General features: G+C 38.9%; 1 protein-coding gene across 4 annotated transcripts; it reads right to left on the bottom strand.

Moving 5' to 3' along the window:
• Positions 1–1,743: 1,743 nt before the first annotated feature.
• LOC103547873 (zinc finger protein 677-like) lies at positions 1,744–24,688 on the bottom strand. 4 transcript variants are annotated; one of them, XM_070558400.1, is made up of 5 exons: positions 24,581–24,653; positions 21,796–21,859; positions 17,396–17,499; positions 15,716–15,869; positions 1,744–8,492 (listed from the first exon to the last, which is right to left on the bottom strand). In XM_070558400.1, the coding sequence occupies exons 4-5, from the start codon at positions 15,774–15,776 to the stop codon at positions 6,580–6,582; spliced, it is 1,974 nt and encodes a 657-aa protein (XP_070414501.1). In that variant the 5' UTR covers positions 15,777–15,869; positions 17,396–17,499; positions 21,796–21,859; positions 24,581–24,653; the 3' UTR covers positions 1,744–6,579. The 4 variants fall into 4 exon arrangements, with proteins under 4 accessions (XP_070414501.1, XP_008513580.2, XP_070414502.1 ...); XM_008515358.2 differs by lacking the exon at positions 17,396–17,499 and having other exon boundaries at positions 24,581–24,688; XM_070558401.1 differs by lacking the exons at positions 15,716–15,869; positions 17,396–17,499 and having other exon boundaries at positions 24,581–24,654.
• Between the last annotated feature and the right edge of the window lie 1,108 nt (positions 24,689–25,796).

The raw sequence follows: 25,796 nt of genomic DNA on the forward strand, positions 1-25,796 counted from the left end.
CACCAGCTGAGTGTCCTATAATTTAACCCAATTCTGACACTATCTACCTAGAGATAGTGTCAGATCTCACAGCTTAAGGGCTCAGCCCCACAAGACTTCCCTCTGCGAACACACTTCAGATGCCAGTCACAAGTCCAGGTTATTGCCTGTGCTTCTGACCAACTGGCTATAGATTAGAGGTTCCAACAGCCTCCCCCTTTGGGGTCGATTAATTTGCTAGAGTGGCTTGCAGAACTCTGGGAAACACTTACATTGACCAGTTTATTAAAGGACATAATAAAGGATACAGATGAACAGCCAGATGAAGAAATACATAAGGTGAGGTCTGGGAGGGTCCCAAGCCCAGGAGTTTCTGTCCCCATGGAGTTGGGATGCATCACCCTCCCGGTGTGCATATTTGTTCACTAGCCTAGAAGCTTGTTGAACCCCCTACAATTGGGATTTTATGAAGGCTTCCTCACATAGGCACGATCAGTTATTAACTCTGTTTCTAGCCCCTTTCTTCTCTGGAGGATAAGGTTAAGGCTCAAAATTCCAAGCTTCTAATCACAGCTTAGCCATTCTGGTGACCAGCCCCATCAAGGAGGCACCCAGGAGCCCACCTAGAGTCGCTTCAATAGAACAAAAGATGCTCCTAGTGCTCTTAGCACTTAGGAAATTACAAGGGTTTCAGAGCTCTGTGCCAGGAGCTGGGGCAGACACACACATATATATTTTCTATTATCTCAGAGTTCTGTAAATGTCAGGTCAATTTCATTCCTTGATAGTATTGTTACAGTATTCTAAGTACTTACTGATTTTTCTGTCTACTTGCTCTATTATTGAGAGAGGAGGCATGGAAATTTCTGACCCTAAGTGTGGATTTATCTTTCACTGCAGTCCTGTCAGTCTTTTTCAGGGGTTTTTAAGTTCTGCTGCTAGGTGCATAGTTTTTTATTGTAATGTCATTTTGATGCATTTGCCCTTTTGTAATTATGAAATAGATTTCATTACCCCTGATCATATTATTTGCTCTTTAATCTACTTTGACCTTAATATAGCCACTGTATTTTGAATAGTTTTTTTCCTGTGTTTTTACTTTGTCTCCTTATTTTTTAAAGAACATGTACAAAACAGACTGTTGTCTGTCTTTAAAAAAATCCAATTGACAATTTTAACTTTTCAATTGAGGTCTTTAAACCATTTCCTTTTAAAGACATTACTTTATGTTAGATTTAAATTATCTTGCTACTGGTTTTATATTGTCTCCTTTATTCTTCCTTTTTCCCTCTTTTCTGTCTTCTTTGGAATACCTGATATTTTCTACGGGTTTATCTCCCTTTTTGGTTTATTAGTGTTAGCTATAACTATTTTTTCAGTGTTTGCTTTAGGGGTTATCCTACACAACTAATCACAGCCTACCTTTAAGTGATTTTATACTCTGTATAGAGCATCAGACCCTTGCACGTGTCTGCTTCCATTTCTCCACTCTGGCTCTTTGTGCTATCATCATAGATTTTATTTTTACATATGCTATAACCCCATACTCAAGTCACAGACAGCATAATGACATTTCAGTCAACAACAGACCACATATGTGATGGCGGCCCCGAAGATTATAAAGGAGCTGAAAAATTCCTCTTGCCTAGTGATGTCATAGTCCTCATAACACAAGGCAATGCTCACGTGTTTGTGGTGATGCTGGTGTAAACAAACCTACTACACTGCCAGTCATACAGAATAATGATACAGAGAAAGAAAATATTTTTGTACAGCTATACGATGTATTAGTGTTTTAAGTGTTTTTACTAAAGAGTTAAAAAGTTTTAAAAATCAAAAAACATAAATTAAAAAGGTTACAGTAAACTAAGGTTAATTACTGAACAAAAAAAATTTTTTATAATGTATAAAAGTGTTCAGTGTTTATAAAATCTACATTAGTGTAATGTCCTAGGCCTTCACATTGACTCACCACTCATTCATTGACTCATCCAGAGCAACTTTCACTCCTACAAGCTCCATTCATGTTAAGTGCCCTATACAGGTGTACCATTTTTTATCTTTTGTATCATATTTTTATTGTATCTTTTCTATGTGAAGATATGTTTAGATACACAAATACTTACCATTGTGTTACAATTGCCTACAGTATTCAGTATATTACTATGCTGTACAGGCTTGCAGCATAAGAGCAGCAGGCTCTACCATGTAGCCCAGGTGTGTAGTAGCCTATACTATCTAGGTTTGTTAAGTACACTCCGTGATGTTTGCACAAAGATACAATTGCCTAACAACACATCTCTCAGAATGTATTCCCAATGTTAAGTGATGCATGACTGTAGGCTATTATTTAAACAATTATATTTTAAAGACATTTTAAACTTACCAATGTAGTTACTGTTTCTGGTGCTCTAAATTCCTGTGTAGATGAGTGTTCTGCAACCTACAGAACATGAGCCACATACACCCCACCATCTTTTTTGTTATGATCTTTAATTGGAATACAGCCACACCCATGTTTAAGTACTGTTGATCCAGTAAAGGGGAAGCAGAGTAGTTGTAACAGCAACAAAATATTTACCATCTGCCCCTTTACAAAAAAAGTTTGCTGATTCCTCACAGTCTCATTTTCATCATGTATCTGAATTACTATAAAATGTGGGATATAAAGCATACCAAAGGCCTGTTGTGCCATATAGGCTGTGAGTGGAAGTCATGCATTACTCATCTGAATGACCAAATATATATTTCTCATAAATCACAATATCACACCCAGCAATTTCACTTTTACATATATACCCAAGAGAAGCGACAGCATATATCCCCAAAAACATTTTGTAAAACATTGTCCACAGAATCACTTTCCATAATAGCCAAAATGTGGAAAGAACCCAAAGCTCCAGCAAATGATGAGGAGATAAACAAGCTGTGGAATATTACTCAGCAATAAAAAGTTATGAGGCACTAATAAATGTTCCAACATAATAACTCTTGAAAACACTATGCTGACTGAAAGAAGGGAGCAATAAGGCCATATATTGTATAACTTAATTTATATGAAATGTCTAGAATAGCCCCATCCATAGCGAAAGGAGCTTACTGTGTGCTTGTGGCAGGGGGTTGGGGGGCTGGAGTAGGGAATAACTGCTAAAGGGTATGGGTTATTTTGGGGGGGCGGTGATAAAAAATAAAAATACTGTGGTTGGGGAACATTGTAAATACAGTCATGCATTACTTAATGATAGGGATACATTCTAAGAAATGTGCCACTAGGCAGTTCCATCCTGTAAACATCATACAGTGCACTTACACAAACCTAGATGGTATAGTCTACTGCACACTTAGGCTACATGGTACTAATCTTATGGGACCACCATCGTATGTGTGGTCCGTCATGGACCAAAACATCATCCTGTGGAGCATCACTGTATACTAAATCCCTCTGTTTTGCACACTTAAGTGTGAATTTTGTTGTATGTAACTTATATCTCAATAAAAGAACCATGGTCTAATATCTCCATATTAAATTCAGAAGACAGTTCTACTAACCACAGCCTGCAAGGCACTGGAGAGACAAGTTCCAGTTCCTATTCTATGATGATGGCAATGGTAATGCCAAGAAGGGGAAGAACTGGAGAAACACATTTTAAGGTAAAAACATGCTTCCCAAATCCCGGTGATACACTTACACATTAGCAACGCATCTCTTGATCCCACATTATGAGACATTCCAACTCTCACTGAACTTAAAACGTGAGGACCCTCTTTCTTTACGTTTATGAAACATACTTTGCATGTCATTGCTCTATGTACATTTTCATGCCACACGAATCTGAAAACAAACCCTTGATTTATGTATCCTCCAGGTTTTGCAGAGAAGTAAAAAGAAATGCAATATAATATATAAACTGGGCTAAAAGGCATTTCAAAAACTAATTATAATAAAAATATGATTAACAAAATGGAACTTTACTATGGTCAAGAAGTCAAGGAATATAATGCTTATTACCATAACTTCATAGAGATTTTTATATCCTTTCAAAAATGGCTCTTCTGAAAAATTACCGAATCATATTATTGTCTGATAAACACCTCCACACATTTTCATGAAGCAAGTGTAAAAACATCTTAGGCAATTTATCTAAACAGTATTCAGAAACATTTTCAAGACTCCTATTGCTCAATGAGATCTATGTCTGCATCAGGAAAAGCAATGTAGAATGTCATTAGCATGAGGAACATTAGTTTTTGCCAACCAGTAAGAAGTTTCAAGAGTAAAATTTCAGTTTTATATTAAAGAGTCTAATTCCATTTTTGACGTCTGACTACCTAAGCCTCACTACACCCTCTTCCTATTCTGCCTACCTGGGCAGGACAAGCTGATAATAAAGCCCGAGTGCCCCTTCCCTTAGCACAAGCTGTAGGTTCACACCACATGAGTACCATCACCCCAGCCCCGTGGTATCTGCCATAACACAAGTCGGTCACCATTCCCTGCTCTGTCTAGCCATTTTTGGAACATGTGAAGTCTACCCTGCTCTCCTAAGAAAGCCTTACTATGTAAAAAAAACATTCTCAAACACTTTAGTTTATGGAGTCATCAGTCTTGACAGCCAAACTAAACTTGAGTGGGGTTCCGTCCTGTTCCAGCAGAGTAAGCCCAAGTGCAAACTAACAAAAAACGTGTTGAAGGGTGAACATATGAAATTTCTAATTTATCTATCACAAAAAAATCCATTGTGTATTTTCATTCTTAAGAAGAAAGTCATGAACACTGATCTTTTCAAATTATTTCCCTAAATACTCCAAGCACAAAAAAGATTGCATTATTCTTATCCTTATTTCTGAATTTTATTTCCTAATATTTTTCATATCTTTACTATGTTTTTATTTTTAATTTTAATTCATGTAAAGGTGTAATCCATGGTTCTTATTTCAGAACAAAAAAGACATGTAGAAATATAATCACATGGTACATATTCATGAAGGGGGAGGCAGGTTTTAGGGAGGGAGAGTCTGAAATTACTACTATGGTTTTATCATCACAGTGACAGAAATAATCTGGGATACAGTATGGAGCGAATAACTCAAATGCAAATTAGGACTATATATTTCCAAAATTGAAAGTTTTTTTAATCTACAGAGGAAAGTAATTGCTATAGATCCCATTCAACCCAGAAAGCCAAATGATGCATCATTAGTGTTCATTATGAAGTGCTCCAATGAAGTGTAATATGCCTCGGTTAATAGAAGGCACACGATTCATTCAAGGTTACCAAAAAAAGTTTACACTTTACTTATTGAGACATAAGTATGATACATTCTAAATAAAATGGTATCAAAATGCACTTTCAGTGGCCAAATTTGCATCCTTCAAAAGCACTCTCTACTATACTATGGCTCTTTTGATTAAACCGTCCTCTGTAACTCTGTTCAGTTTCCAAAAATAAGACTAATTTTCATTCATTTATGATACACAAGAATTAAGTTTAAAAAGAGGAGACCACCGTTCCTCCTCCATTCTTTCTACTATATATGCCGTCCTTAGTAAACCGTCATTCTATTCACATGGAAACGTCATTTTCAATGTCTTGGCCTTCTCTGTTTCATGATCATCTGGTAGAGCCATGCTTTCCTACAATCATCAACAGAGGCCCAGAGTCATACCAACAAATCCAGAGAAGGGGCTGTGACCAGAGAAAGCATGATAATTTAGATAACAGTTTTACACACATTCTCTACCACTCTCCATGCTCTCAAATTTACACCATGTTGTACTTAAAATTAGTGTCCTAGTTTTTCCAGGTTCCATGGATATGAATAAATACCATCTAATGAAGGAGCTCCTTTCATCTTACTGATCCCTTCCCTGAAACCATCATGGTGAGAAATGAAAAGCATGTATGAAAGTATAACATCAACAGGTTTCAAACTTAAGGTTGTAAGTCATCAATAATAATGTAGCCTTTCAAGAAACCTCAAAAAACTGAAAATATTTTATAAACTAAAGGTAATCAGACCTTTCCACAGATGTCCTTGCTCCATGGACACAAGAGTTTTAAATAATTTTAACTTTTAATTGTCTGTGGAATTTAACATCTGAGGTTGGTTAATCTTCAAAAGTAACAGACTCAGTTGTCTCTAGCATGAATTTTCTTACGTGCAGTCCACTGAGAGAATTGGTTAAACAATTCATCACTTTCCTTATGTTGGTAATATTTCCGTCCGAATATTTCTGTCTGAATTCTTAGGTGTATCATGGGGTCATTGCTTAAAGGCCTTGATACCTTTGTACGGTTTCCATCTTATATGAATTCCTTCATGACCACAAAATCGTACATTTTTGATAAAGCTGATCATACTCATTACATTTGTAAGGTTTCTCTCTAGTAAGAATTATGTTCCACAAAGCTTAAACTTTGGGTACACCTTACCATATGTTACATTTGTGTGGGTTCTCTCAAAGATGTATAGTCTGATATCAAGTGAGGTGAGAGCCCTGGGTACTGGCTTTCCCACATCCATTACTTTTATACGGTTTCTCTCCAGGATGGAGTCTCTGACGTTGAGTAAGGCTTGAACACTTGCATAAGTTTTGTCTCAATCATTATATTTGTAAGGTTTCCTTCTGCTATGAATTCTCTGATGATCCCCAAAGCTTAACCTCTGAATAAAAGCAGTGCCACATATATGAGGTTTATAATGTTTCTTTTTAGTATGTATTTTCTCATGCCTTGTAAGATTTGCAAATTGAATAAAAGCTTTGCCACTCTCATTGCATTTGTAAGGTTTCTCTCCGGTATGGATTTTCTTATGTTGAGTAAGATTTGAACGCTCCGTAAAGGCCTTGCCACATTCATTACATTTGTAAGGTCTCTCTCCAGTATGGATTTTCTTATGTTGAGTAAGATTTGAATGCTCTGTAAAGACCTTGCCACACTCATTACATTTGTACAATTTCTCTCCAGTATGCATTCTCTGATGACTTGCAAGGTTTGAATTTTGACTACAAACCTTGCCACATACGTCACATTTATATGGTTTCTCTCCTGTATGGACCCTCTGATGTCTAGTAAGGTTTGAGCACTGATTAAAGGCTTTGCCACACTCACTGCATTTGTAAGGTTTCTCTCCAGTATGGATTTTCTTGTGTTGAGTAAGATTTGAATGTGCTGTAAAGGCTTTGCCACACTCATTACATTTGTAAGGTTTCTCTCCAGTATGAGTTCTCTCATGACACCAAAGGTGTGAATGTTTGATAAAAGCCTTATCACATTTATTACATTTGTAACATTTTTCTCCTGTATGAATTCTCTGATGTTCCATAAGGCTTGAGCTTTGGAAAAAAGCCTTACCACACACATTACATTTGTGTGGTTTCTCTCCAGGATGTATATTCTGATGTCTAGTGAGGTGTGAGCACTGCTTGAAAGCTTTGCCACACTCAATACATATGTAAGGTTTCTCTCCAGTATGGATTCTCCTATGCTGAGTAAGGCTTGAACGCTCAGCAAAGGCTTTGCTACATGCATCGCACTTGTAAGGTTTCTCACCAGTATGAATTCTCTGATGTTGAATAAGTTTTGAAGACTGGTTAAAAGCTTTGCTACATTCACTGCATTTGTAAGGTTTCTCTCCAGTATGCATTCTCTGATGACTTGCAAGGTTTGAATTTTGACTACACACCTTGCCACATACCTTACATTTATATGGTTTCTCTCCTGTATGCACTCTCTGATGTCTATTAAAGTTTGAGCACTGATTGAAAGCTTTGCCACACTCATTACATTTGTAAGGTCTCTGTCCAGAATGAATTCTTTCATGATTTGTGAGGTTTGAGCTTTTACTAAAAGGCTTCCCACACTCACTACATTTGTAAGACTTTTCTCTAGTGTTTGTTCTTCCATATTGTGCAGGTAACACAGAATATTTTAAAATCTTCCTATATTTATTACAAATGCTTCTGACACTAGGAGGAATTCTTTGAAATGGTGAAACTGAGGAACCATTGTTGATGGACTTCTCAACTTGACTGCATTCATAAATTTTCTCCTCAGTTTGAAAACTCTGCAGTTCAGCCAGGTGTGCCTGCCAACTCAATCCAGTTCTGTTTTCCAAACACTTCATATACTTGTTTCCAGCATCACTTATGTTATTTTTCAGTTTTAACATATTCCTTATAAACGTCTTGTCATGCATGAAATATTGGTATGTATTATTTCTTATAGAAATACTCTGCTTTTGAGGAAAGTTAATCAAGGATTTATTATGTTTTCGATCTACTCTATGAGTAAGATTTTTGTTATGAGTCAAAGGCGCTCCTTTGTAATTTCTTACATCATATCCCCATTCGTTCTTATGCTCACATATGTCTTCCACGATTTCCTCAAGGTCAAAATCCTTAATGCTATGGCTTTCATTTCTTTCCAACATCACTAGATGGTCTAATTCTCCTTTATTAACGTCCTCACTTGGTGATAATTCTTTTATAAGAAATCCAGCAGAATGGCTTCCTATTAAACAGAGGTGGAAAATAAATATTTTATATTGGATTACATAATTATACAAAAAATAACACTTACAATGAACATAGTTATAAAGTTTCTGAAGCACAGTCTTCAAACACTATTGTGATATACAGATTTTTAAAATTATTTAATAATTCATCCCATATTAATGTTTTGTCTGAACTTGATCCTAAATTTTCAAAGCACATATTATATACTATATTTTTGGCCATATAACTGGATAATTAAATGATACTCTATAGATAGGGAATTGATCTACGTACTTGCTATTGTATAACTGCAGGAATGAAATTATAATTGAGATTTCAGACTGTCTTCCCTAATCCTTAGTCCTTATAATGTGTGTTTAATAATGTGTGTTGATAGGATGCAAGAAAAAAGACACTAAAAAAATTTGCATATCACAATTATGATTGTGATATAAAGACTTTTGATAGTATTATGTTAATAACATTTTAGTAACCCATGATAATTCTAGCAGGTACATTAATAAGCAACCACTGTTATACAAAATAATAGTCTCTGTAATTCTAAAGAATTCTTCCTAAAGAGCTAAGGAAAGAATTTACATTCCAGAAGGAGCACATAATAGGAAAAATGAAAAATATGTAAAGAATCAGTGATTTTTGGAATATTGGTTTCAGGAAAACACATATTATTAGAAAGTTTAAGAATCAGGGTAGATTGTCTGAAATCTCAATTATGATTTCATGCCTGCAGTTAGATAACAGCCAGTATGCAGATCAACTCTGTAACTATGGAACATCACTTAATTATCCAGTTATAAGGTCAAATACATGTATAGTAAATAGTATGTGCTTTCAAAACTTATTATCTAAGGTCAGAGAAAATATTAATATGGAAAAAATTACAACAAGAAAACATACAAGACATAATGCAGGTAAAGGTCAATGTCATAATAAATAAGACAGAAAACTGACATATCTTATTAATGAAAGGTAACTTTTCAGTCCTTACTACATGCCATACAATATTTTAAGCCCCCTAATAGCATTAACTTATTTAAGTACTCTTGAGGTAAATCATTATAATTTTTCACATAAAAAAGTGGCCCATGAGGTTTATATATCTATCCCTAGTTCACACAGAAAGCAAATTCAAGAGCCAGGATTTCAGCCTGGGTGTGCAGACTAAGATGGAACGTTCATAAGCTTTAAGCACCAGTGCCATCCAGGCATAGAGATTACAACAGGTCACAACAAACGCCAAGAGCTTAGGAAGAAACGTTTCAAGGGAGCTAAAGACCCGAGTTGCATCACTTACAGTATGACTGTGCCCCCTATTGCCTGATAACAGCATGAATCATGTACTATACATGTTGACACAGACAGTGACTAGAGTGTGCTGCTGTCCTGAACAAGCTGTACTGTGTAGGAGTGGGGGTCTTTCCTTCTCAGTGTACGCAGTGTGGGGAGGAGCCAGCCCCGTGGATACTGGGGTGCCTAGGTGCTCAAAATTAGTATCACAGAGGTACCACTATAGTTCTTTCAGATCAATGAAAAATGTGGGGAAAGGCCAGGACTGGGAATTAGAACAGCAAGAGTGAAGGGAAGGGAGTCATGAGCAATATGAGAGCAGTGCCTGTGTGTGCAAATCTAGGGGAATATGACTGTGCTATGGCAGTGAAAATCCTCACCTTGCAAAAAAGACAGGAAGTCATTTAGCAAGAGGCATAATACTGACTCCTTCTGTAGGAACTGTCCTATGGGCATGAGGCAAACAAGGAAGAGATTAAAAAGGGAGACAGTGTGGTGTTATAGGAAGAATGTAGGTTTACCTCTATTCCAGTATTTGCTCTAAAAATGATCAAACTAAATATCCCATGAAATAAGTTTCTAGGCATATACTTAAGAGAGTCATATATGTTTCAGAAGACATGTACAAGATTGTTCTCAGTAAGATCCAAAAGCAAAAAGCTGGAAATGGCCATCAAGAGGAGAATGGATGAATTCACTCTGTACAAACATAGCATGGAAGCAATAAAACCCTCTCAAGGGTCCAGCAAAAGAGTGTGACAGTGGGTTCTGATGATCTCTGACTGGGGGGCACAGAGGTTGTATGGTGGAAACAAAGTTAGCAGAAGGCTTTCCCCAAGGTATGAACTCTTTGGGGATGCGATTATATTTGGTAAAACATAACTTATGAACTGTATTGTATACTTTTCAAATTAGAAATTTATCAATTTTAACACAGCAAATTTGTTAGTCCAGTGTCCTTGTTTGTTATATAAAAATAAGAATCTTGGGGCCGGCCCAGTGGCACAGCGGTTAAGTTTGCATGTTCCGCTTCTCAGCAGCACAGGGTACGCCGGTTTGGATCCCAGGTGCAGACATGGCATGGCTTGGCATCCATGCTGTGGTAGGCGTCCCACATATAAAGTAGAGGAAGATGGGCACAGATGTTAGCTCAGGGCCAGTCCTCCTCAGCAAAAAGAGGACGATTGGCAGTAGTTAGCTCAGGGCTAATCTTCCTCAAAAAAAAAAAAAAATTAAGAGTCTCTTTTGCTATAATTTTTTAATTATTTGAAATCATATCCTTGGATCTTTTGACATTACAATCCAAGACATATAAAATATATCAGCTGAAACGCCGCTTACTATGTGCATTAGTAGATTTATAGCTATCATTAAGCATCTATAGAAATTAATATTGGTTAAAAGTGAATGATTTCTGATTTCACAAACATCATCAGAAAATAATAGCCTTAAGGGACATTACTAAATGACCTAGAGCACAGAATGCTTGGTATGAAGGGCAGTGTAAGTAGCAGCATTTAAGTGTAGAAACAAGTTTTTGGCAGTGCTGTCATAATCCATGGCAGAGGTCTATGTGCAGAGATGTGGTCAGGAACATAAGCAGCCAACAGTAGGTCAACTATCAGGACAGCAATGGGATGTGTGTCAATAAGGACCAGGTGACTTTTTATGGAATTCGTTGAAAAGGAGGACAGGGAACAAAACAGGGTTGATGGGTTAACTGAAATATATAATTCGAAGAACTTAAGAAATTGCCCAGAAACACAAGTGTCAGAAACAGTACTAATAAGGAATCCAGAGAGTGGAAAAAATTGCCTAAGATTTGTATTAAATGAAATGAGATATTTAAGTATTAGGTTAGTAGACAAAGATAATGCAGGATGAGTCTTGACACGGAGAATAATTATTAGAATAAACTATTTGTAGCAAAAACAAAAAATTCAGTGAATTTAAGATAAAATTCAAAAGTTGTTTTTAGAAAAGTACTAAATATATGGAAGAAGCAAAGTGTCATATAAAAAAAAACCATGGGAAATCAATTGAGTGGTATTTCTGTGACTAAGATGGTAATGTAATAAAAAAAAAAGTCTGTTTTCAAGATATCAAAAATTCTCAGTTTAAAAAAAGGAATAGATTTAAGTTAAAAGTGTAAAACCGAGATGCAACTATACATCTAACAGAGAGGCCAAAATCCAGAACACTGACAACACCAAACACTGGCAAGGATGTGGAGAAAGAACTCTCATTCATTGCTGGCGGGAATGCAAAATGGTAGAGCCACATTGGAAGGCAGTTAGCAGTTTCTTCCAAAATTAAACATACTCTTAGAACACAATCTAGTAATCATGCTCCTTGGTATTTATTCGAATGAGATGGAACCTTATGTCCACACAAAAAGGTGCACATGAATGTTTACAGCAACTTTAACCATAAGTGCCAAACCGTGGAAGCAATTAAGATGTCCTTCAGGAGGTGAATGGATAAATAAACTATGGTACATGCAGATAATGGAAATATTACTCAAGACTAAAAAGAAATGAGCTATCAAGCCATGAAAAGAAATGGAGGAAACTTAAATGCACGTTACTAGGTGAAAGAAGATAATCTGAAAAGGCTATATACTATTTGAGTCCAAGTATATGACATTTTGGAAAAGGCAAAAATATGGAGACAATAAAGAGACCCATGGTTGCAGGGGTTAGGAGGCAGGGAGAGATGAAGAGGTGGAACAGAGGATTTTTAGGTGAGTGAAATTTCTCTGTAAGATGATATTATGGTAGACGTGTCATTAAACATTGGGCCAGCCAATGTACAGCATCAACAGTGAACTCTAAGGTAAAGATGGACTTTGGATGATAATGATGTGTCAGTGCAGGTTCATGAATGGTAACAAATGTAATCACACTGGTGTAGGATGTTGATAATGGGCAAGGTCTGCATGTGTCAGCGTAGGAAATACACGGGAAATCTCTGTACCTTCCACTTAATTTTTGTGTGACATTGAAAATGCTTGAGAAAATAGTCTACTAAAAAACAAGTGTATGTAAACAGTAGATATGAAGTAATATGAAACAGAAGTAAAAGTAACAAGTAAGACTATCTTTTCAAAAAATTCTGGAGGTTACACAGGATTTCGGGAAATACAGAGTCATAAACACTCGAGGAAGAAATTCTGTAAAACATATAAAACAATATTCATTCCATGACCCCACAGCCACAAATTGTAAATATAAAACAAAGAACATATGGATATCATCAAAAATACGAAACCAATAATTAAATAAATAATGTTCTTTATAACAGTGAAATTAGCAAGATGAAAGTGGCTTGAACAAAACAAATTACAGTAGACTTAAAAAATGTAGGCATTAGGGGCCAGCCCCATGGCCAAGTGGTTGAGTTTGTGCACTCTGCTTCAGCGGCCCAGGGTGTCACCAGTTCGAATCCTGGGCGTGGACATGGCACCGCTCATCAAGCCATGCTGAGGTGGCATCCCGCATGCCACAACTGGAAGGACCCACAACTATGAAAGATACACAACTGTGTCCTGGGGGGCTTTGAGGAGAAAAAGGAAGAATAAAATCTTAAAAAAAAAATGTAGGCATTGGGGCCAGCCCCATGACCCAGTTCATACGCTCTGCTTCAGTGGCCCAGGATTAACCAGTTCGGATCCTGGGCACAGACCTACACACTGCTCATCAAGCCATGCTGTGGCTGTATCCCACATAGGAGGACTAGAATGATGTACAACTAGCATATACAACTATGTGCTAGGGCTTTGGGGAGAAGGAAAAAAAAGCAAGAGGAAGACTGGCAACAGATATTAGCTCAGTGCCAATTTTCCTCACACACACACACACACAAAAAGAAATGTAGCCATTAGTCCACGCTATAAACTCCCTGAAATGGTGTGTCAAAAACGTATTTGTTGAAGGTGAATAAACAAGAGCACAACAGGGGATAAACAATGTGGCGTAAAGAGTAGTTCAGTCAATGTCTCAGAAATTAGATTGTGTACTTGGACAGTGTTCTCCTTAGGTTAAGTTCCTACACCTTTTATTGCCGATTCACAGCAGATAACCATATTATCTGATCAACACTGTCACACTGCCTTACAGAGGCACTGTTAAATTCCAGAAAAACCAGAACAATTGGAGGCACTTATCATTAGGCTCTCCTGATACTTTCCATGTCAGTATCCTGGGAGATGCTGACCACTCTTCCCAAAGGGTTCAAGACGCACTTCTCTACGTAGCAGGATAATACTGTAACATATTAATCAGTGTTCTCCAAGAATTTTCTGTTACCCAGTAAAAACTCTCCATAGGAGAATCCACAAGTTGTTTATCACCTAAAGGTGGGTTATCATAGCAGAAAAAGAGGATGAAACGTCACACCCTTAGAATGGTGTACTTCAAAAGCAAGTTTCAGAGGCAAAATCTTAGGAGAATGAGAAATCAAGGAGACCAAGGTCTTTCTATGTTCCCTGACAGGGAGAGCAGGAAGAGAGAGAAAAATACAAGATATGGGAGTAAAATAAGAGCGTCAGATTTTGGGGGTTTCTTGAGAAGAGGCTGTGGGTTATGCCTACAGGCTATGGGGTGAGCATATACTCCTACACAGCAATGGGGACCCAGGAGAAGATCTCAATTTCTAGTCTTTATATTACTTTCCAGTAACAAACTCAACCAATCTCAGATCTTAAAATCCCTTTAACAATCTCAAATCCCATTCCTCTTCCCACACATGTGGATAAAAGAGAATGGAAGAGATGGCTGAGGGGCCTGAATAGGCAGACAGGGCTTGACACAGGCCCAGGGAGTTTCATGGAAACCCAGATACAATGGAAGAGCAGCTATTTTGCTTGTCTATCTCCCGAGAAGTCCTCCCAAGGACACGAAATGTGAATGGAAACTGAAGAGGTCCTGGGGTCATGACTACAGAGGCCTCAGCTCTGATCTATACGGACTGAGAACCCAGAGAGATCAGGGGGAAGAGGGCTCCTTAGAGACAGCCATCTCGGTCCCTCTCAAACCAAGGGATCAATGTGGTCAGAGGGCCCAGATATCTGAGTGGCGTATGTCATGATAAATCCTTTGCCTGCCTCTGCATGAGATGGAGCATCATGGTAGAATGTCATTTTAAACTTTTACATGTTTGAATAACAGAGTGGTAAGTGTGTGTGTGTGGCTGGCAGGGGAGAGATTTCGTTTGAGAGTTTACAAGAAATAAACTGTAATTTTCTCACAGATCCTTCCCAATTGAGAGTTTCCCAAACAATATTTAACAGAGCAGCTTACTCTGTGCCCATCTGAGCTCTTACTTGTGCTCACATCTCTGTACATTCCCATATGTCTGCATTTTTTCCTATTTCACTTCACTCTCCTCAGTCCAGGGCTGTTTCCCTTGCTCCGAAATGGAGACAATATTCTGCTCAAGAGAGATTTCAACTTACAAGCAAAAACAGAACAGGATGTGCTATGCTTTTCCAGAACACATTCCCAGCTCTTTTTCAGCTGAGAGGACGTTACAGATGGGTCTAGAAAAGTATTTCAAAAATCAGTCAGCTGACTGCCTCCTTCTGAATGCTATGGGGTTATTTTAAGTATACAGGTATCCAGCTCTCTCCCAAGAACTACTGAATCAAAAGCACAAAGGTAAAACCACAGAATCAGATATTTTTAAAAATTTGCTATAAGATTTTCTGACTACTACTGTTTTACACCAGCACTAATCAAGCACGAAATGGGCAGAAGTTCTGAAGAAAGGGCTAGTTAGGAGTCCATACGCCACATTATGAAGCCTTTCCTTTCTGAGTCAAAACAGTTTCAATCACTCTCTTAAGAACAGGGATCTGAAACTCAGACAAGCAAGTCAGGGGCTCCGAGGAGACTCACAAGGGAAAACGCAAGGATGTACAACAGTAGTTACCAATTTCGGGAGGGAAGCTCTCCTCACCCAGGGAGAGCAGGTTCCTGCAGTTCTCCAGCATCACGTCCCTGTACAAGGCCCTCTGAGCGGGGTCCAGGCATTCCCACTCCTCCTGCGAGAACTCTATGGCCACATCCTTGAATGCCAACTGTCCCTGAAAGGAAGGCACGTTTCACCACGTGGACAGGGAGAGGGCTCTTATTGTGACACAAAATGAGAGAAGCAGACATGTACAAGGACTGACTTGGCTGCAGTGAGTGCTCTCATGGATCCATGTAAGAGAATTTTGAGCATGTTTATTATTTTTAACTGAGGTGAAATTCACATAACATAAAGTCAGCCATTTTAAGGTACAATTCAGTGGCATTTAGTACATTCACAATGTTGTACGAACATCACCTGTATCTAGCTCAAAAACATCTTTATCATCGCAAAGGAAATCCATTACCCATTAAGCAGTTGCTTCCCATTCCTCTCTCGCCAGTCTCTGGTAATCACTAACATGCTTTCTGTCTCTATGGATTTACCTATTCTGGATATTTTCATATCAATGGAATGGTACGAAATGTCTGACCTTTTGTGTCTGGCTACTTTCACTTAGAATAATGTTTTGGAGTCGTCCATGGTGTAGTATGTATCGGTATTACATTCTTTTTTAGGGCAAAATAATACTGCATTTCATGATCATACCACATTATATTTATTCACGCATCCATTGACGGACATCTGGGTTATTTCCACCTTTCGGCTAATGTTAACAGTGCTATGAACTTTAATGTACAAGTATGTGTTTGAATACCTGTTTTCAATTATTTTGGGTATTACAGGGGAGTGGAATTACTGGGTCACATGCTTTAATTTTTTAAGGATCTGCACATTGTATGCCACAGTAGTGACACCATTTTCCAGCAGTGAATCAGGATTCTAATTTCTCCACATCTTTACCAATACTTGCTATTTTCTGTTTTAGTATATTCATCCTAGTGAGTGTAAATGATACCTCATTGTGGTTTCGATTTTGCATTTTCCTGATGACTTATTTCAGTGAATATCTTTTCATGTGCTTGTTGGTCATTGTATATCTTCTTTGGAGAAATGTCTATTAAAGTTCTTTGACCATTTTTTAATTGGGTTCTTTGAATTTTGGTTGTTGACTTGTAGGAGTTCTTCATATATTCTGGATACTAGACACTGACCAGATATGTGATTTTCAAGTATTTTCTCCCACATGGTAGATTATGTTCTCATTTAGGTGACACTGTCCTTGAATGCACCAACATTTCTTTTTTTTATTTTTACTTTTTTGAGGAAGATTAGCCCTGAGCTAACAACTGTGCCCATCTTCCTCTACTTTACATGTGAGACAACTGCCACAGCATGGCTTGATGAGCACTGCTAGGTCCATACCCAGGATGTGAACCGGCTAACCCTAGGCTGCCAAAGCAGTGTGTGTGAACTTAACCACTGCGCCACCAGGCCAGCCCCTGCACCAACATTTTTTTATTTTGATGGAGACTATTTTATCTGTTTTGTCTTTCTCTCTTTGCTTTTGGTGTCATATCTAAAAATCCAGCACCAAACCCAAGGTCACTAAGATTTACCCCTATGTTTCCATCTAAGAGTTTTACAGTTTTAGCTCTTATATTTAGTCTTTGATTCCTTTTGAATTGATTTACTTACATGGTGAAAGGCAGAGGTTCAACTTCATTCTCTTTCATGTGGATATGCAGTTCTCCCAGCACCATTTAAGAGACTATTCTTTTTCCACTGAGTATTTTTGGCACCTTTGTAAAAAAGGAATTGACTATAGATGTATGGGTTTACTTGTGGAATCTCAGTTCTATCACTCTGATGTATATTTTTATCCTCATGCTAGAACCACAATTTGATTTCTCTAGGTTTATAGTAAGATATGATGTCAAGAACTGTAAATCCTCCAGCTGTGTCCTTTTTCATGTTTATTCTGATCTTTTGGGGTCCTTATCAATTTAATATGAATTTCAGGAGCAGGTTTCCCATTTGTGCAAAAAAGGGTGTTGAGATTTTGCTGGGGATTACATTGAACTTTTATATCACTTAGGGGAGTACTGCCATCTTAACAATACCACATCTTCCAATTCATGAATGTTGGACATCCTGACATTTATTAAAGTTTTCTTAAATTTTGTTCAGCAATACCTCCTGATTTACAGTGTATAAATCTTCCATTGCTTTGGTTACATGTATTCCTATTCTTTGTGATGCTATTGTAAATGGAACTGTTTACTTAGTTTCAATTTGTAGATTGCCACTGTACAGAAATACAACTGAATTTTGAGTGTCGATATTGTATTCTACAACTTCAGTGAACTTGCTTATTATCCCTAAAGTTTTTTTTGAAGATTCTTTATGTACTTCTAAATATGAGATTATCTATACTGTGAATAGAGATAGTTTGATTTATTTTCCGATTCTGACTCTTTTTATTTCTAGTTCTTGTCTATTTTCTCTGGCTAGAACTTCCAGTACAATTTTCAAATGTAGTGGCAAAAGTGGACACTCTTGCCTTATTCATATCAGGGGAAAGATTGCTGTCTGTCACCAATGAGAATGATGTTAGCTGTGGGATTTTAATAAATATCCTTTTTCACAGTGAGACCGTTCTCTTTCATTCCGTTTTGAATGCTCTCTGTTTATTCTGGGATGGATGTTCTGTATACGTCTGTTAGGTCTAGTGGATTTACAGTGTTGCTCAGTCCTTTATTTCCTTATTGATCTTCTGTCTGGTTATTCTATCTATTATTGAAAGGGGACTACTGAGGTCTCTAAATATTACAGCAGAACTGTCTACCTATCTTCAATTTTTGCTTCAAAAAATGCGGGGCTTTCTCATTATATGTATATGGTTCATAGTTTTATCTTCTGATGGGTTGACCCTTTTATTGATATACAACCTTCTTCAACATTTCTGTTAACAATTTTATGACAAGTCTATGCAGTCTTATATTTGTGTAGCTACCCAGCTAGGTCAGCTTGCTATCTGCATGGAATATCTTTTTCTATCCTTTTACTTTCGATCTATTTCTATATCTAAAATGAGCCTTTCGTAGACAGATACAACGGAATCATGTTTTTTTAAAAATTAATTCTTCCAATCTTTGCCTTTGAATGAAGAGTTTATTTGCATTGAAAGTAATGACTGATAAAGGAGGAATTACCACCGCCACTTAGCTATTGTTTTCTATGTCTAATGTCTTCTTTGTTTTCTAATTCCTCCCTAACTTCCTTCTTTGTGTGTGTATGTCAGGGTGTGCCTACCACTTTGATTCCCTTCATATTTACTATTCTGTACAGTTTTTAGTTATTTTCTTGGTAGCTACCTGGGGGATTGCAGTTTAGAGGCACACCTCATTTTATTGTGCCCCACTTTATTGTACTTTGCAGATACTGTGCTGTTTACCAGACTCTCCATCAGCAAAAAAATTACAACTCGCTGAAGGCTCAGACGTCATTTAGCATTTTTTAGCAATAAAGGATTTTTAAATTATGGTATGTACATTGTTTTTTTAGACATAATGCTACTGCACACTTAAGAGACTACAGTATAGCATAAACAGCTGTTATATGCACTGGGAAACCAAAAACTTTGTGTGATTCCCTTTATTGCAATATTCACTTTATTACCATGGTCTGGAACTGAACCTCCAGTATCTCTGAGGGATGCCTGCACATATGAAACTGATAATACTTGAGTTTCAGTTGATATTTAGTTTTAATACAAGAATAGCTCCTATAATGTCTCCCTTATACTGTTATTGTCAAAAATTACTTCTTTATACATTTTGCACTCATAAGAGATTTATAATTATTGCACTACACATTTACCTTTTAAGCCATATAAGAAAAAAAGAGTTGAAAACCAAAAAATACAATACTGGCTTTTATATTTACCTATGCAGTTACCTTTACCAGTGTCCTTTATTTGTTCCTACGGTTTTGAGTTACTGTTTGTGTCTTTTCCTTTCAGCCTAAAGAACTCCATTTAGTATTTCATGTAGGATAAGCATCAGCATAAACTCCTTCAGCTTTTGTTTCTCTAGGAGTCTCTTAATTTCACTCTCAACTTTTTTTTTTTTTTTAAGATTTTTTTTTAATTATTTCCTTTTTCTCCCCAAAGCCCCCGGTACATAGTTGTATATTCTTGGTTGTGGGTCCTTCTAGTTGTGGCATGTGGGACGCTGCCTCAGCGTGGTTTGATGAGCAGTGCCACGTCCGCACCCAGGATTCGAACCAACGAAACACTGGGCCACCTGCAGCGGAGCGCGTGAACCCAAACCACTCAGCCAAGGGGTCAGCCCCTGTAAATTCATATTTTTAAAATAAATTTGGGAGGTCTTCAGCTCTTATTTCTTCAAATATTCTTTGTGCCCTTTCCTGTTTCTCCTTTCCTTCTCAGACTCCTATTATGTGTACGTTAGAGCATGCTTGATAGTGTCCCAAATGTTTCTAAGTCTCTGTTGACTTTTCTTTTTTCCCCTTTCTTCTGCTCAGACTGGATAATTCCAGTTAACCTATGTTTAAGCTCACTGATTCTTTATTCTGATTATCAATCTGTTGTTGACATCTTTCAGTGAACTTTCAGTTTCAGTCATTGTATCTTTCAGCTCCAGAATTTCTATTTCATCGCTCTTCTATAATTTCTCTTTATTGATATTTTCTCTTTGTTGAAACATTGTTCTCCTACTTTCCCTTAGTTCTCTGAGCATGATTAAAACAGTTGATTTAAAATCTTTCTTTAGTAAGTGTAACGTCTGTGCTTCCTCAGGAACCCCATCATTAACCCAGCCAATCATGGTCATATTGCCCAACTGGAGAAATCTTCAGATATCGGTAGTTAAGTTGGCCTGCTCACAAGCAGCCACTGTGGCATCCTTTACAAGACTGAAAAACCATAAATTACACGTGTCTTCATTAACAGAATGCTCCAATGAAGATCGAAAACAGCACGTTATCCTTATGTTTACTAACATGAAAACAACTCCAAAACATATGGTATCTCAATACTGAAATTTGCGGAATAAAAATCTGCACAAAATATTTACCAAAGGATATTTTCTAAAATCACATTATGATATGTAAATGCATTTTTACAAGACTAGCACTAAGGAAAACGAGAACTCTGTTCCTGACAGAGACAGTAAGTCATAGTGGAACACGTGACAGGGAAGGGGCTATTTGACTGGTTTCTACACTGTATCACTGCGTTGAGCTGAACCACAAAAACATACACAAGATATTTAATGCAAAAAAGCGTAACATTTAAAACAATTAGTGGAATCAGATTTAGGCTCCAGTCTCTCTGATGACAGGAAGTTCTGCTCCTATGTCTTGGCTAAATTATAACCATTTTTATCTAAAAAACCTACTGCAGGAAAGTCCCTAAATGAACACTAGGGTCTTTGTGACATGGACGTGCTGTGAATAATTTAAAGAATGCTTACTATTAGCTAGATTCTACATTTTAAAATTAATTATGTAATAAAACACCCTCTCTATTCCTTATTTCTATTTCTGAACTTCACATTCTATTCCAAAGTATTAATATTTTGGAGTCAGGAACACACCGATTCACCTGTTTATCTTCAAATGCATTTATAACATCAGACAAAGCACGTTTCCCCCATCAGTCTTCTTTTCCAGAGTTTCCTAGGTATTTATGCACATTAATATATCACTTTCATAAGTGGTCTCTTTAATCCTGGTTTACACAGAACGCAAAGGGCATCCAGATGGAGCCCCTGCACAATCCTTAGTGCCCAACCTCACTGACACCACAGAGCCCACTCCCCATCTCTAATCCATGCTGAGTATACAACCCTTCACAGGATGATCACCTAAAAGAAGCCTCTTTCCACGTTCCATGTCACTGGGTCACAATGAGATGGAATCTCCATGGAGCTGAGAGGAGATTGAGGGAAGGGCCTGCACGTGAGCCAACATTTTAGGCAAGACACTTCAGAGACAGAGAAGATCAACAAGTGTAAGACGTGGCATTTTAGGAAGGACAAAACAGAAAAATCAACTAAGATTATGACTTTTACCTGGTAAAGAGCCATTCCTCCCTCTGTCTGTCTTCTTCCTCTGGGATTTTCAGCTTAGGTTACTCTGTTTGACAAAAACATGTTGTTCAATGCTTAGAATCAACACACTCCTACTTCCTCTGCCACAAGTATACACATAGGGAGAACCTTAATACAGGCGAAAGATGGCCCTTTGCTGCCCACTGCAACAGAGGGATGCAGGGAAATATACTCCATACAGAGACCTATAAGTGACTTTTTCACCCGTTTCTTCAGAAAGGCCTCCCCTCCTGTTGAAAGCCACACACTCTGCTACAGGTGCATTGTCCTTAGTCCGCTTGGCACTCAGCCAAAGGAAACTGCCTCATCCAACTTTTTTTTAGCTCCTCCCTAGATAGCCAGCATCCAGTTCCTGGTGGATGCAGGATATAGCAGCCTCTCCCTTCAGTCACTTTGGACCAGCTCTGACAGCCCACCAAGCTCCAGGGTTTCCTGAAGTAACTACTCTGAGGAGTTTAGACTTTTGTGATGAGGGTGATGGGAAACCCTAAGAGGTTTTAATACTACGAGATGATACCATCAAACTTAAGATTTATAGATGATACAGAAAGAAAGAGAAGCTGAAGGAGAGGCATACCTCTGCTCCTGCCTCTTTCTTAATGGTTTTCATTATTTTTGGAGGATTGGGACACATTCCAAATTCTAACTCTACCTGGGCACCCTCTCCCAGAAAACTATCAAATGCAGACAACATGCCCACTTTTGAACATCATTTCAGGGGTCCCATTTGCTCAGACCCAGAATTCCTGGTCTGCTCTATCATCTCCATGTTACAGGTGGGTGCACCGAGGCTCAGAGGGGGAGTAAGTTTACCAAGGTACCCTGAAGAGGGCTGAGTTCACTGAGCAGAACTAGGTGTAAGTGGTGGCCTGCAGACGGCACCTGGATAGGGTACTAAGAGTTTGTTCTAATTCCAGATTACCTTTCATATTCTTGAGCAAGAGAAGCTTCTCTTTCATTGGTTTAATAAAACCCTAGCACTTAATTCCTCTTTTCCAGAAAAATATAAAAAAATATGAAATTACAAACAGTTACTAGGCCTGGAAAACATGAACAAGGGTCACCTGGAGATGGGCTCTAAGCAATCACTTCATATGGAACAGATGGGATCTCCTGGCATACAGTTCTACATCCACCCAGCCCACCTTCAGCCTCTGCACAGAAAGCACACAGGGGACTTGAGGGGAACATCTGCTTTGTTGGAGACATCAGCTCAGAGGTCACTAATTTAACAGATCACTTTAGGGAAGAAAGAAGCTCTTGACTATTAAACTGGGTGAGTAGGTTTTGAGTGTTAAAAGATTATCAACGTCCTTACCAGATGCCTAGTGAATACTGTGAAGTTCTTTACAGACATCAAAGAAGAGTTCCAACATACAACAGAGTAGAAAGCAGATAAATCTCAGACTCTGAACAATAAAATTAAGAGGGAGGGGCCAGCCCCATGGCCGAGTGGTTAAGTTCCCGAGCTCTGCTTCAGCAGCCCAGGGTTTCGCCAATTCAGATCCTGGGCACTGATATGGCACGGCTCATCAGATCACACTGAGGCAGTGTCCCACACAGCACAACCAGAGGCACTCACAACTAGAATCTACAACTATGTACTGGGGGGCTTTGGGGAGAAGAATTAAAAAAAAACGAAGAAGATTGGTAACAGTTGTTAGCTCAGGTGCCAATATTTAAAAAAAAAGGGAAAATAATTTGGAAACACAAATTGTCCATTAGATTCTGAGATTAAACTTAAAACAAGGGTAAGGATACTTCATACTTAGAAAAGAATGACATGAGCCACAGGTGACAGTCCTCCCCCATTTCTTGACAGGGAAGAGGGTGACCTGGAATTGACTGAGCTAAGTCTCTGCCCTCAGGGTGCACAGGGGCTGCAAATGGAATTCTCTTCTGGTGCGATAAGTAGAAAATGTAGATATCTCATAATACCTGGTTTTGTAACTCTCACTCCTGCATAATTTAACCAGTTCAACAAATCTGAAATTAATTAGGTTACACAGCCACAAATCAGTACTTCTTGACAACCTAATATCCCATATCGAGTCAACTCAATACTCCCTGGATTTGGGTCCCTGGCTGTCTCCACCACTGTGTGTTTTGTTCTCTGTATTTGTCTCTGTCCTGGTTCTCTCCTCTCTTTTGTCCATTTCTGGGTTTCTCCCCTCTGTTTCTCCCCATCCTTTTGTTTCCCTCCCTCTCTACTCCTCCTCCTCCTACAGTGCTGGGACCACTCTGCGGCAACCTCTATTTCAACGCCTGCTGTTCTTTCTCCCGAAACTTTCTGGTGACCCTCTAACTCCACATATTTCCGCCTCTTTCTCCCCATCTCTGTGCCCCTCTGCTCTCCCTGGAGGGGACGAAGGGCTTGTATCCGCCTCCTGAGCGAGGCCTTTACCACGCGGTTGGGCGGGGAGTCGGGCGTCAGACAAAGAGTTTGAGCAGGAAAACGACGCGGCAGCCGGTCGGTGTCTCCGTGGACCGAAGGCAGAAAGGTCGGGCGGCACCTGCCTCGGAGCGATTTTAACCGGAAACGGACGCGACTCCCGGACCCGCGCGGAGCCACAGGACTCGGGGCGTCATATGGCGACGCCGCGAGAGGAGAAAGGGACGAACTCACAGCGACAGGGACGAGCGGGTTCAGAGATCTTAACTTAGGAAGCGACCCTCGAACCCGGGTGTGAGGGACAGGAGCCTGAGCACCGCAAAGCGCAGGTACGAACCAAAAAAACAGACTTACTCGCCCGACGACGGCGGTTGCTCCGCGAGATCCGCCTCCGGTTGGTGGGAATTGCGCGTGCGCACCCGCATCGGGGCGGGGCGGGCACGGTGGCCGGGTGGGGACCCGGCGGCCTAGGGGCGGGGCCGGGTGTCTGGCCTTTTTGTCCGCCCCTCGGGTTTCTGTGGGTGTTTGTCCTGCCGCCCAACCACTTTCTCCTTTTGAGTTCCTTTGAATCTGTCCGGTGTCCCTGGAAGCCAGGCTGGCTACAGAATTAGACATATGTGGGCCAGTTACCCTGGGAGCGGCGATATTTCCTTGTAACAAATTGAAGATGAATTACGTGCAAGCTTTTTGACAGCGGAGAGAGACGCCTGTCGTGTGAGCGCGGCTCTGAAGCGCTGGGACCTGTCGGGGGCGGGGGGGCGGGGGGGGGCAGGGGGTTGTGGGAGGCGGTGGGATCCGGAAGGTCTGAGACCCCGGACAATTACAGCTGCTTCTTTAAGCAAAAGTCAGAGTTGTCTGTGTGGGTGACAGAAACGAGAATGTGACATAAAACGCAAAACTGTGCCTGCGCGGAATGTGCAATTTTATACTAACTACACCAGAACGGAATTTCTCTTTATTCCCCTTGCATGTGGGAGGCAGATGCAACCCTGGGCTGGGTTCCAGGGACTTTGCGGGGCCAGGCCCTGGGCTATGGGGATGCAAGGCTGACACGTTGCTTTAAAAGAACAACATTTTGTTCTTGTATGGATAGAAATTCATTTTTCTTTGTTTAAATTTAAATTGTTATACTAATCCACACCTCTACAGAGGAATTAATAATCCAAATACATTTGAGAGCTACTGGATAGCATCCTGGATTTCCTAAAGTCATTAATTACTAAATGTAATTGAAATTTTAATTTTGTAAATTTTTCTTCTCAGTTATTTGAAACATTATTTTTAACTTGAAAATTAAATTAGATAGATCAGGTATTTTAACCTCTTTTTTGTTCTGAATGTTTTATCCATGTGCAGATAATTAGGCTTGTAAAAGGGGGACTCTTTGGGAGGTATTTGGCTTTGCTTTTAACTAATGAAATATCAATTTTGAGGTATTTCCAGAGACACGTGATAAGGATGTGTATCCCTTTAGTGAACAATAAATCCAAAAGTATTACTAGCTTTCCACTTTTGCAATAGCATTATTTACACCGTTAATAATTTTTAATTTGAAATATGCGAGTTAATA

The sequence above is a fragment of the Equus przewalskii genome, chromosome 9, assembly GCF_037783145.1.
Source record: "Equus przewalskii isolate Varuska chromosome 9, EquPr2, whole genome shotgun sequence".
In the NCBI taxonomy this organism is placed as follows: Eukaryota; Metazoa; Chordata; class Mammalia; order Perissodactyla; family Equidae; genus Equus; species Equus przewalskii.